This window comes from Canis lupus, chromosome 5 (assembly GCF_048164855.1).
Source record: "Canis lupus baileyi chromosome 5, mCanLup2.hap1, whole genome shotgun sequence".
Taxonomy (NCBI): Eukaryota; Metazoa; Chordata; class Mammalia; order Carnivora; family Canidae; genus Canis; species Canis lupus.
Window position 1 is genome coordinate 37,260,940 of NC_132842.1, and position 12,176 is coordinate 37,273,115.

At 45.6% G+C, this 12,176-nt stretch overlaps 2 protein-coding genes and 1 long non-coding RNA gene across 5 annotated transcripts in view; 1 reads left to right on the top strand and 2 right to left on the bottom strand.

Annotated features, from left to right (window-relative positions):
- The window catches only part of DIAPH1 (diaphanous related formin 1), a 97,619-nt gene extending 96,807 nt beyond the window's left edge, over window positions 1-812 (bottom strand). The window contains exon 1 of the mRNA XM_072826252.1: window positions 602-812. Coding sequence (XP_072682353.1) covers window positions 602-718 — 117 coding nt within the window. The 5' untranslated portion in view covers window positions 719-812. The remainder of the gene's footprint in view (window positions 1-601) is intronic.
- On the top strand, window positions 1-7,561 carry LOC140633553 (uncharacterized). Its single transcript, XR_012031137.1, has 3 exons — window positions 1-247; window positions 1,625-1,718; window positions 6,227-7,561. It is a non-coding gene; the product is annotated as an uncharacterized lncRNA (long non-coding RNA).
- Window positions 2,724-12,176, bottom strand: part of HDAC3 (histone deacetylase 3) — a 14,867-nt gene continuing 5,414 nt past the window's right edge. For all 3 annotated transcript variants that reach the window (XM_072826243.1, XM_072826242.1, XM_072826244.1), the window contains exons 4-15: window positions 10,653-10,734; window positions 10,466-10,522; window positions 10,290-10,345; window positions 9,772-9,905; window positions 9,165-9,245; window positions 8,706-8,779; window positions 8,477-8,541; window positions 7,258-7,347; window positions 7,066-7,124; window positions 6,703-6,782; window positions 6,266-6,423; window positions 2,724-3,377 (exon numbers count right to left, since the gene is read on the bottom strand). In XM_072826243.1, coding sequence (XP_072682344.1) covers window positions 3,308-3,377; window positions 6,266-6,423; window positions 6,703-6,782; window positions 7,066-7,124; window positions 7,258-7,347; window positions 8,477-8,541; window positions 8,706-8,779; window positions 9,165-9,245; window positions 9,772-9,905; window positions 10,290-10,345; window positions 10,466-10,522; window positions 10,653-10,734 — 1,006 coding nt within the window. In that variant the 3' untranslated portion in view covers window positions 2,724-3,307. The remainder of the gene's footprint in view (window positions 3,378-6,265; window positions 6,424-6,702; window positions 6,783-7,065; window positions 7,125-7,257; window positions 7,348-8,476; window positions 8,542-8,705; window positions 8,780-9,164; window positions 9,246-9,771; window positions 9,906-10,289; window positions 10,346-10,465; window positions 10,523-10,652; window positions 10,735-12,176) is intronic.

A 12,176-nucleotide genomic window follows, 5' to 3' on the forward strand; every position in this document is an offset into this window, starting at 1 on the left:
AAGGCAGGGCCCAAGTCAGGTAACATTCCAGAGGGGAAGGATTATCAGGTGACACCGGGCTGAGGGCCCAGAGCCCGGGCTAGGAGAGAGGAAAGTTAGCAGGTGAAAGGGATCAATCTTGAGAAGGAAGTGACCTTTAGAAGAAGCAAATAAGAGGATACCAAAAAAGGGGGGTGGGGGGAATAAGGGTAATAGGGAAAATGGACTCAGAAAAGCACGGAGGACAAGGTAGAGAAGGCGTGTGCGGGTAAGAGAGGAAGAAGAAAGGAAGTGGGGCTGAGAGGGAAAGGATGGGGCTAAGACCCGCCGGGCTATGGGGGCGGAGGGCAGAGCGTGCGGGCCAGGCGGGCGGCCCGGGGGTGGTGAAGGAAGCCCGAGGCTGCCGGGGCCAGAGCCGGGCGGGACTTCGGGGCTCCCCGAGATCCCGGAGGGGTAGGATGTCGGTCTGTGGGGCCCGGGACCTAGCAAACCCAGGAAGAGAGGCGCGGGGGCGGCTCCCTGGAGACGGGCGTGCACCCCTGGGGCCAACTGTGGGGGTCTCTGCGGACCGGAGGGCGGTTACGGGGCCAGCCTGAGGGAACCGGGTGGGAGGGACACTCACAAATTTCTTGGATTTGCCGCCGTCGCCGCCCGCCGCAGGCAGCTCGTCCGGGCTCCGGCCTTTCTTCTTGTCCCGGGTCCCGCGGCCGGGACCCTGGCCCCCGCCAAGCGGCTCCATGTCCAGGTCCGCGCTGCCAGATGACCCCGCGCCTACCCCGCTCCCGCCCGGTAGCTCCCAACCCGCCGCCGCCGCCGCCGCCGCCGCAGCAGCCCAGCAGCTCCTCAGCCCGCCGCCGCGCCCCGCCTCATTAGTATGCCGGGCTGCGCGCGCCTCATGAATATACAACGGCGACGCCTCGCTCCCGCCCTCCTGCCCCACTTCCGCCCGGACCCGCAGCTCCTACCAATGGGGGAAGGGAGGGGGTGGAGGGAAGGCGCGGAAGCAAGCTACCTGCCCGGCGGGCCTAACCATTCGGACCCACGTTGGGGGGTGGTGTGTGGGCGGGGCGGCTCTGAGGCCTCAACTGGGAATGGCGCCACCTGGCGGTCTGCGCGGCGCAGGTCTCCCCGCTCCTGTGCAGTGCCCACGTGGCTGTAAAGCCCAGACCCTCTCACACCCCGGACCAGGGTATTATCTGAACCAAAAGCCAAGAAAGAGTGTCATCTTGGACGAAAATCCAGTGCGAGTCTTTCAAGGATAATACAGTTTTTATGTGCATAATATCAGTGAAGCATATGAAAAAATTTGAAAGCCACAGCTGTCATTTATTAAAAGCTATGTGACAAGCAAGTGCTAGACTGGAGCTCAACTAACCCTGGAGTTACATTATCTAGTTTTGTTTTTTTTTTTGTTTTTTTTTTTTTTTGCACCATTATCTAGTTTTGAATAGCAGGTCTGCCATTTTCTGGTTGTGTTTTTTAATCTGAAAAACCAGTTATTGCTAATATGTGACTACACAGTAATAATAATTACCATTTACCATGCACTTGGTCTAAGCCCGGCACTAAGTAAAACTCTTGTTTTTCCTCACTGAAGCCTCACATTGTCATGTGATCGATGACATGTGATCTCGCCATTTCACAGGTAGAAAATTTGGACTTTTGAGAGTTAACGCGACTTACCCAAGGACATAAAGTGACTTGCCCAAGGACATAAATGGCAAAAAATTTGAACCCAGGTAAGCCTGGAAGTCCTATGTTTGACCAGGATTTCCTACTGACAGAAACCAAACCTGAGTGAAAAGAGGTGTTCTCCAAGAGTATTTGCTTGACCAGCTCGATTTCTCCCTCAGTAATTTCATCGATTCCCAGGTACATCTGTTCCTCCTGTGAAAAGTTATGGAGCACCCAGTAGACCCTCAAAGTATGGACTGAATTATCTTACCCACAGCTGGAAAAAAATTTCAAATATATGTTCCTGGAGGGTAGTCAGTGGCTCATCATCTCTGACACCCCAGTGCTCAGTCTAGGACCTGGGATATTATAGGGACTCTCCAACAGTGGCTGGCTTATAAATTTGTCCTTCATCTCTTGTGTTCCACTTTGTAATTGCCTGGTGGAAAGTTGCAAAGAACTGTCCATCCCACATTTCAAACTCAAATTTGTCAAAAACAGTTCAAAAGCTACTTACTTTCTAAAATAGTTTACTAACAAACAGGTTCAAAGCATAGAAGGAGTGATCCATTTATTCTTCTTCTTTAGCATACTATTATCTACATCCACTGTAACATTTACCTCACTCCTTACTAGATTGTAGAACTCCTCCATGGAAAGGTCCACTTTTGTGGCTACTATAGCATCTACCATCACTTGTCATGTAGACAGTTAAGATAATGAGCACCTACTTATGTCTGGCACTGTGCTAAGTACTTGACATGTTATATCCCAGTATATCTTCATCAACTAGCATCACACCATTTCAAACACCCAGGTTCCAAAACCTGAAGTCATCTTCTACTCCCCCTCTTAAGCCAGTAATCCCAGGTTTGTCTCTTAACCAGAATACTCTATTCACTCCTTATATATGAGTAACATAATCCATGTAGAAATGCATACACAGGGCCTAACATAAGTGAATGAATGTTAACTATGATTTTTATTATATACAGCATCAGACCCCTTCCTTTTTCCTTCATATATAGTCAGCGAGCAAGAATTAAGAATATTCCCAGGAAGGCAAAAGGTACAAAAAATACCAACTTGGTTTATTGGATAAAAACAGTGGTAAAATGGACATAAAGCCAAAAGTTAGAACAGGACATTTTCACATCCTACCCGGACTCAAAACCGTAATTTCCATCATCTGGGGTTAAGGTGTTAGGGAGCCAGAGCCCCCTAAAATCCCTCACTCTTCACCTTCACTGGAAACAAGGCCTGCAATAGGAGAACCCAGGAAAGGAGAAAATCAGAGACAATGTCAGCCCTGTCTATACCTTCATCCCTAAAAGTCTCTGGGTTGGAGGGAAGCAGGGAAGGAGTAAGGGGGCCAAAATGGCTGGGACAGGCCTCTAGGGCCCATTGCCCAAGATGTCCTAGAGGAAGTCATCCTTGTCCCCATCCAGTCCCCGATAGTACCATCGTCAGGCCTTGCAAAGAAGAGGAAAGGGGATAGTTGGTTCAAAAACCAGATGTGGTCTCCAAACCGTTTTCTGGCGCCAGTAAAAGCCCAGAAGGTGACCATCCAGGGCTGGAGGTGCCACACCTTTTCCCTCCTGCCCAAACAAGAAGTAAAAAGGAGTTCCTTGAGACACAGCAAGCCCAGCTGCTCTTAAATCTCCACGTCACTTTCCTTATCGTTGTCATGGTCTCCATCATAGAACTCGTTGGGTGCCTCTGGCCTGCAAAGCAAGGGAGAGGAATCAGGGTCCTATTCTCTAAGACACAGGTACCCCCTCTGGAGCCACTTCTTAGGCCCCTTCTGTCAAAGAACCATTCCTCTCCTGTTGGCAGATACTGGTGGCTATCTATCCCATTCATTCATGCAGTCAATAGATGGAGACATTACTCTGTGCTAGCCACCATCATAAGTCACAGCAGTACAGTAGAGAGTAAGTTGGCTAAAATTTCTGCCTATCCTCAAAAAACTTACCGGATAAACAAGACTGACAACAACAAAGTAAATAAATAAAGATAATTTCGCATGGTGGAAAGTGCTCTGACACAATGAAATAAAGGGATGTGACTGAGAGTGAAGAGAGGAAAATGGTTAATTGCAGGCAGAATTATTAGAGACAGCTGTTCTAGGAAGGTAAGACTTCAAGTCTGAGAAGGGGCTGGCCAAGCAGAGATCTTAGGAAGCCCATTCCAAGCTAGTACAAGAGTTATCAGGCAGAGGGAGACTGATGTATTCGAGGAAGAGCACCAAGGGAGCAGTGTGCAGGGAAGGGAGTTGTTACAGATAAGACCGTGGACGTAAGTAAGCACCTGCATGTCTTTTAAAGCCATGCTCAGAGAATCGGGTTTTGTTCTAAGAGCAGTGGAAAGAAGAGTTGTAAGCCGGGGAGTGAGTGAAGGGATGTGAAAGCAGCACAGGGACTGTAAGTACTCAATACTGCTTTCTTTCTTTTTGGGAAACTCTTCTTTGGCAGAACACGAATAACTGAAAACTGAATTACCTTGACCCCAGGTAATAACTGAGAAAGACGGGAGAAAGTCAACAAAGAAAAGTTGGGGAACAAAGTTAGGAAAGGCCCTGCCTGGTAAGCAATGTCTCAGTTACCTCTGAGTGCATCAGGCGCGCAGGTGTGGAGTCACAGACTCAGGTTTAACTCTCAGCCCTGATATTTAACTAGCCGTGGGACCTGTGGCACGTTACTTAACCTGTCTGAGCCTTAGATTCCTCCTCTTGCAATTTAAGGCTAACAGCCACCTCTCAGGGGTGTCTGATGATACCAGAATGATGACATGATGGCATGTCTTAATATAAAGCATTTAGTATTGAGTTTGGTGCTTAGCAAACCCACAAAGTCAGTAACTCCTATTATTAGTACTCTGCAAGTGATATGCAAGCTGGAGCTATAGGCGTCAAAGAACAGGAACTTGGTGGGTGGTCTGACAGTGAGGGAGGGCTGAGGGAGGGCTTAGGACAGGAAGAGGCCTGAGGCTTCTGCTGGCTGTTGGGAGGGGGTAGTATTATACAGACACTAGGCCCAGATACCAGCCTAGAACCAGAGACAAAAAAGCCTAACTTTGCCTAAAAGAGTAACTTAAAACAAGTTTTTAAGAAAATCAATTTCTAGAAGTCAAGCCTCAGAGACCTGGAAAAGTTGACAAGGAGGTGATAACGTTAAAAAGGAATCCTTAAGCCAGATATTCATATACTTCATCAACCAGGAGTGGGAGTAAGGGGGTGTTCATGGAGGAGAGGAGTGGACTGGTCCCAAAAGTCCAAGTCTGTAAAGCCCAGGTCTAAAGGAGCGATGTAGAAGCTGATCTCTAAGACAAAGAAGCAGATTCTGGAAGGGACTGAGAAGGCCATCAGACTCTGCAGCAGAGCCAGCTCAAACCTCTAACACTGCGTGGGAGGTACAAGTGTCCAGCTGTGGTTAGCCCTCAGTCATATAAGGATATCTGTTCTCCATTAAGTGCATCTGTTTCTCCACTTCTGGGTTCTGCTGTCTTTTCCCTTCATTTTTCAGAAAAGCCAATTCTGGGATGAAAAAAACACAACTCTATCCTAATCTCTTTTTTTCCCTTATTCAATGCATCTGTAAATATTTTAGCATGTATCTCAGAAAGATAAAAATGTAAAAAAAATAATAAAAAATAAAAAATAGCCATAGTGTAATTGTTACATCTGAAAAAATGAACAAAGGAAATAAACCAAAGGGCCTTAGAGAGCAGTATACAACCAGTGACCTGTATAGCTCTGAACCTGGAAGGAGCAAATAAAATGCTATAAGGATTATAAACTATTTTTTGGAAGATTTTTTGGAAGGCAATTTGGTAGCAGATACAAAAAATTTTAGTGCACACAATCTTTGACCTAAGCAGCAACAATTCTGGGAATCTAACTTACTCCAACGAGTATGCAAAGATATACACACACACACACACACACACACACACGCATGCATGCAAGGAGTTCAGTGGCACATTCTTTGTAATGGTGAAAAAATGGGAAATATTATAAATGCCATCAATGGTACTTGGTTAAAATTATGCTATAACCACACAATGCATATAATGGAATATTATACAGCAGATAAAATAATGAAGCAGATCTATATAATTGCATGGAAAGATATACTGTTTACCAAAAAAAAAAAGTTGTAAATTGTAGAGCAACCTGTACAAAATGATCCAACTTGCATTTTTAAAAAAAAGATGCACAAACTCTAAGAATGACTGTTTATGTACATTTGTGTTCATATGTGCACGCTGAATATACTATTATAATCTACTGAAAAGTCTATCTGAAAAGATAGAAATCAAACTATCAACAATGGTTACTTTGTGGAACTGGTCTGGGATTGTGTGAATGCAAACTTACCATGTTTTGGTGCTGTTTAAAATTCTGACAATAAATGTTACTTATTAAAAAAAAAAGTTACTTATTTATGGCACACATATACACAAAGAGTGGGGAATTACAACTGACCAGAGTAGTGACACTAAAGGAAGTAAGCTGGAGACAATTAAGCTCATGCCTTCCAATTTGTTTTTTCCCCTTAACTTCCCTGACAAGCCTGCTGGAAACCCCTGCCCTCAAGTCGCCACCCCAGACCTGCTGTAATTCTCTTCAGGACCTCTCTCCTCTGCATCAGCCTCATCAGTCCTGTCATAGGTCAGGAGGTCCGCAGGCACATCATGAATCTGGACACTGGGTGCATGGTTCAGCATCTTCAGGTTTTCAAAGATTGTCTGGCGGATCTGGTCCAAATACTGGTTGGGGATTTGGAAAAGAGAGCGAATGATTCCCAGAGCATCTATCCTTCTAGCTGCATTTCACCCTTACCATCCTTGTTCTAATCCCCACCTGATAACTGTCTCTTCTCCCAGCCCCAGTCACCTCTACTTTAACCTGGGCTGCCTCCTAGCTGATAAAAGTGATAGTGATAGCTGAGAACTTCTTTCTGTTCTCTGATTTCTCCAATTTCCCACATCCTGGACCTCTCCTGGCCTCTCCTCGACCCTTGTATTCAGCCTCTCCAAGCTGCTGACCTGGCGTGAGTTCTGATTCTCGATGCGGGTGCTGACATCTGGATGGAGCGTGAAGTCTGGGGCAAAGTACTCGAAGTATTCTAAGCAGGGAAAGGGAGATTAGAAAAGAAGGCATATCAGAGACAGGGAGGTCCCAAGACTTCTCAATCTATTTCCTTCCCATCCCAAACCCCTGCATAATGGCTCTCTAATCTTTTCCCTGCTCTGAACTCAAGAATTTAGTCTGCAGAGCTCCTAGAGTGTCAAATTTCCCATCAGTAATAAAAAAAAAAAAAAATTAATTCCCATCTGTCTTCAAATCAGGCGTTCCAGGGTCTTCTGAGAATGCCTCCTACTGTGGCAGTATCATGCAGTGGTCCTTACCACTATAGGGAAGCTCCTCACTAATGGCCTCTTCTACCAGCAGTGATGTTTCATATGTCCTGAAACAAAGCAGCAGAGTGGGCTACCTGAGCAAGTGGACTGAAGGGCCTATCCGGCCACATCTCAGGGAGCCCGCAACTCACCAACTCGCATTGGATAAGAAAGAAGAGAAAAATCAGGAAGCATACTCACCAGCAGCGGGCAACATTTCGGACAGTATAGCCACCACCACCTAGCACCAGTAGAGGGATATTGAAGCTCTTGACATATTCGACACATTCTCTGTTAAAAGGAACCAAAGGAATGGCTGGAGGAAGTTATCAAAAGCCAAAGTATAGCTCTCTAGGTATTGCCTGGAAAGGGCACAAGGGAACTAGAAAAGATTCCGTATCTTGATCTAGGTAGTGAAATTCACTGAGTTGTACCCTTGAGATATGTGTACTTTAATATATGTATGTAGGCCTGTGACGGCCCCAGTCCAAATAAAGTCCTGCGTGTGGAGCAAGAAAAAAAATATATATATATATGTATGTTGTGTCTCAGTAAAAATTGAAATGAGGACCTTCCCACCTCCCTCCTGCTCAATACCCATCCTGGCATCTCATTTGTTAACCAACTATTCTCATCAAAGCACCAGCAAGTGCTGTCAGCTCCAGCCTCTAAAATATAACTCAAATCACCTACTTCTCATTGGCCATCTCCACCTAAGCCCAGGTACCACATCTGCTGCCTGGACAACACCAAGGGATTCCTAACTGGCCTTCTCATTTTCACTCCTGTCCCCTACCCCTACCCTAAACCTTCCTCCATTCACCAATCAGAGCAGTAGCTTTATTTTTTTTCTTAAAGATTTTATTTATTTATTCATGAGAGACACAGGGAGAGAGAAAGAGAGAGAGGCAAAGACACAGGCAGAGGGAGAAGCAGGCTCCATGCAGGGAGCCCAATGTGGGACTTGATCCCGGGACCCCAGGATCACACCTGGGCTGAAGGCAGGCACTAAACCACTGAGCCACCCAGGGATGCCCCAAGCAGTAGCTTTAAAACATGAATTGGATCATGTCACTTCCCTGTTTAACATCTTCCAACAGTTTCCCATCATATCTGAAATGCAATCCAGAATTCTCACCAGGGTCTAACGGCTCTGCACAATCTTACCACTGCCAACTTCTTAGGCCAACCTTACCACACCTCCAGCTTGCGGAGATGGTTTGACATGTGTTCTTGTCTGACTGCTTTTACTTCACATCCTCAGCTACACCAGCTCTCCCATGTCTCAGTGTCTCTCTGCCTGAGAGTGACTCTCTTATTCTTCCTATGGCCCATTCACCAACTACCCCTACCTACTCCATGTACTGAGACCCAAAGCCACTTTGAAAACCTGGGGGCAGAGATGGAGGGCAAGTCTCACCCATGTCCTCGAATGCTGAGGTTGAAGCAGCCCAAACGGTCACAGCCCAGAGAGTCCGCTCCACACTGCAAAAAAGCAAAACCCCAGGCAGCTGCAGGGGGATAACTGACCAGAATGTCCCAGATGTCCTTCACTTCACTTCCCCAATAAACACAAGGGCTATCCTCCTCCCTGCTCTCTTCCCCTAAGCCCAAGCAGAACCCTCTTGAGGAGGCACCTAGAGTATTACCTGGAGCACAATGCACGTGGGTTGGTAGAAGTCCACCACCTGGTTGATAACTGGCTGGAAAAGGTGCTTGTAACCTGGGAGAGGGCCAAAGGTGGGTACCTGGCACCCCAAGGGGATGGGGAGACAGGGAACAAAAGGAAAAAAGGGGTTGAGCGAGCATGTAGCCCAGGGAAAGGGGCAACCCAAAGAACCAAATCAATGGTTCTCAACTTTTGGATGGGGTCCCAGAGCATTCTGAGTGACTAATGAAAGCCAATGACCCTTTTCCCAGAAAAATGCACATACACCTAATATGTTGCATACAATTTCCGGGGGAGGGAGGGGTGGTTAATGGTCCCTCTGAAGGCCATTCATCCTTAAGGACACCTGGCCCAACAGTAGACAATACCAGGCAGAAGAGGTTAATTTAAAGAGAGGAAGAAGGGGCCTAGTAAGCAGGGAAAAGACTTCAATACTTACTCTGGTCATCAATGCCATCCCGCAAGGGCACATTGAGACAGTAGTAACGGCCACTCTCTGCTCCAACTTCATACATATCACCTATAGGGAGGTGGGAGGAGGGGGTAGGAGCCATACACAGGAAGTACCCACAACGCAGCTGCCTTAACTTCAATCTGTACACTGAGGGCCTCTCACTATATCTATGTACCTCCACTGCATGTTCCCTATAGACATTTACTCTCTTGTGGCTTACATTCATTCAACAAATAATCTTTGAGGGCCTACCATGAGCCAACCTGTGCAGTAGATACTGGGGATATAGCAATAGAGAGAATGGATGAAATTAATGAAATCCCACCAAGCTTATATTCTTGGGGGGTGGGCATGATGAAACAAGACAGTAAACAAAACAAAACACTGCAATAAATACAAGCAGCAATGAGTGCTCTGAGAGAAGCAAGCAGTGACATGGGGTAGTAATGGGGAAGGAGGGATTACTCTAACTGTGGTGGTGAGGACACACTTCTCTGAGAAGTCACCTGAGCCAAGACCTGAAGGCTGAGCAGGAGGCTATCACGGTAAAGAGTTGAGGGTGTGAAGGGGATGATCATCCTTATTCCCATACCTGTGCCAGGAAAGAAGTAGTTTCCGTATTTGTGGAAAGAAACTGTCATGACCCGGTCAGTGAGGTAGAACGCTTCCTGAACTCCATCACCATGGTGGATGTCAATATCAATGTAGAGCACCCGAGGGTGGTACCTGGAATGAGAGCCAAGCCAGGGTCTGAGGTAGAAGGGAACCCCAGCAAGAACACCCCCAATTCACACCTCCCAAAACAAGATCTGGAATTACGAAGATTCTACTTAAGCCCAAATCACCTGAAACCTAATACCAGTTCCCTATAGGCAACGCTGGGACTCTTGCCTGGAGGCAGGGACAGGAGAGGGATGTGCAGAGAAGACTGAAATGTGAGTGGGCAGCAGGGAGTCTGCAGCAGAGCAGGGAATAGGTAGTCTGAGTAAAGCACTAAAAACTATGAAGAAGCTAGTGTAGGGGCAGAGGAAAGGGTCAGGGCCAGCATAGTGTAATAGAACTCCTCGGCCATGGGTCTCATATCCCTCCATCTCCTCCCAGGCTACTTACTTGAGCAGCTCCAAGATGCCAATCACAATGTCATTGACATAGCAGAAGCCAGAGGCCTATGGTGAGACAGTGGTCTTACGAAGAGAGTAACAATTCCTCTACCCAGCTGCCCCTGATGTCATCCCGACCACCTATGCTAGGGCACTCATTGTCTCCCCCATCACCTCTTCACTCACCTCAAACTTCTTGGCATGGTGGAGACCACCAGCCCAGTTAATGGCAATATCACAGATCTGAAAAACAAACACCGAGCTCATAGTCCTACTTGCCCACCCCCAAAGCTGGAAGCTCAGGGTCAGGGTTAAGGCCTTGAGCTGGAAGGGCCCATAGGAAAGGGAGAACAGGACTCAGGGCCACAGGCACCTTGTTGTTCAGCTGGGTTGCTCCTTGCAGAGATGCGCCTGTGTAACGAGAACAGAACTCGAAGAGCCCGGGAAACACTGGGCTGCAGGAAAGAGAAGTAAGTCAGAGCCCTTTACCTCTCTCTAGGCCCTTCCTACACCTCTCCCCTGACCCCAAACTCCTCTAACCCCCATTCTTCAATAAACTTCTCCCCAGCCCCTATATGCCTGAGTTATCTGCAAATTTATTCAACAGATATCCAGACCAGGTACCAAGACCTATGTAAGGCATCGGATGGGAAGTAAAAAAGCATTAAATTCTGTCAGGGAGTTTGTATCCTGGTTGGGGAGAAAAGTAGGCAGCTTCTAGGTACTTAAGTACACATGCCAAAAAGGAAATAATTTGAGAGGGAACATAAACTTTATCTTTAAAGATTCTTTTATGGGTATCATATTTTAACACAATGTTCAAAAACATTCTTTAGAGTCATATATTTTTAAGAAAAAGCTGCATTCCTACATACCTGAAATAGTAATAATGATAACCCACAGAAAGCTGTTAAAACAGTTAACATAGTATGTGATACCTAGTATTCTACACATTGATAAATATTAGTTATAAGTATTACCATTTTCTTTTTTTATAAAAAAGAGACGCTTGAAGCCAGATACAAAAGGTTATACACTATAAAGCTCCATTTATATAACACTCTGGAAAAAGCAAAATGTAGGGACAGACCTCGGATCAGTAGTTGCCCAGAGCTAAGCTGGAGAAAAGACATAGACTATAAAAGGGTATAAGGGCCCTTTGTGGGATAATGGAAATAATCTGTACTTTGATATATACTGTCAAAACTCTTGGAACTGCAGAACTAAAAAGGGTGAATTTTACTGCATGCAAATTATATCTTCAAAAACTTGACTTATGAAAAAGGATAGGCTTAAAAGATCCTTACTTTTAGGTTTAAAAAAAAAATAGTACACCTGACACATTTGACTGTGAAAAAGAGAACTGTAGAGAATTTTATAGTTTCTCAAAAGTTCTGGAAAGAACTAATGATTGATACCTAGAAAACTAAGCAAATGAAAAAAATGCAATTACCAAGTACAGGAAAAACAAAAAAGTGTACAAGTAATAATATTAAGCCACAGTATATTATTTACCTGGGTAGTAAATGAATTTTTCAAAATTTTAACAATGTAAACATACAATACTTATTTAATAAAAATTGTGATACAGCTATATCATGAAGCCGGAAGGGAAGGGTAAGTTGGGGAGATGGTATGAGGAGCCTAAATGCTCATTTCCCAAACTAAGAGCTTTATAGACAATGCTTGAAGTTGAAAAGTGAAAAAATAGCAATACAAGCATATTATGAGACACTATAATAAGGTAGCATGATTTTAGAGCCCAGATTCTAGAGCCAGACTACCTAGGTTCAAGCTTGAGCCTCTAACACCTACCCACGATCATGAGATTGGGCAAGTTACTTAAAGTTTCTGTGTCTAGGTCTCCTCATCTGTGAAAAGGAGCCAATAACAGATC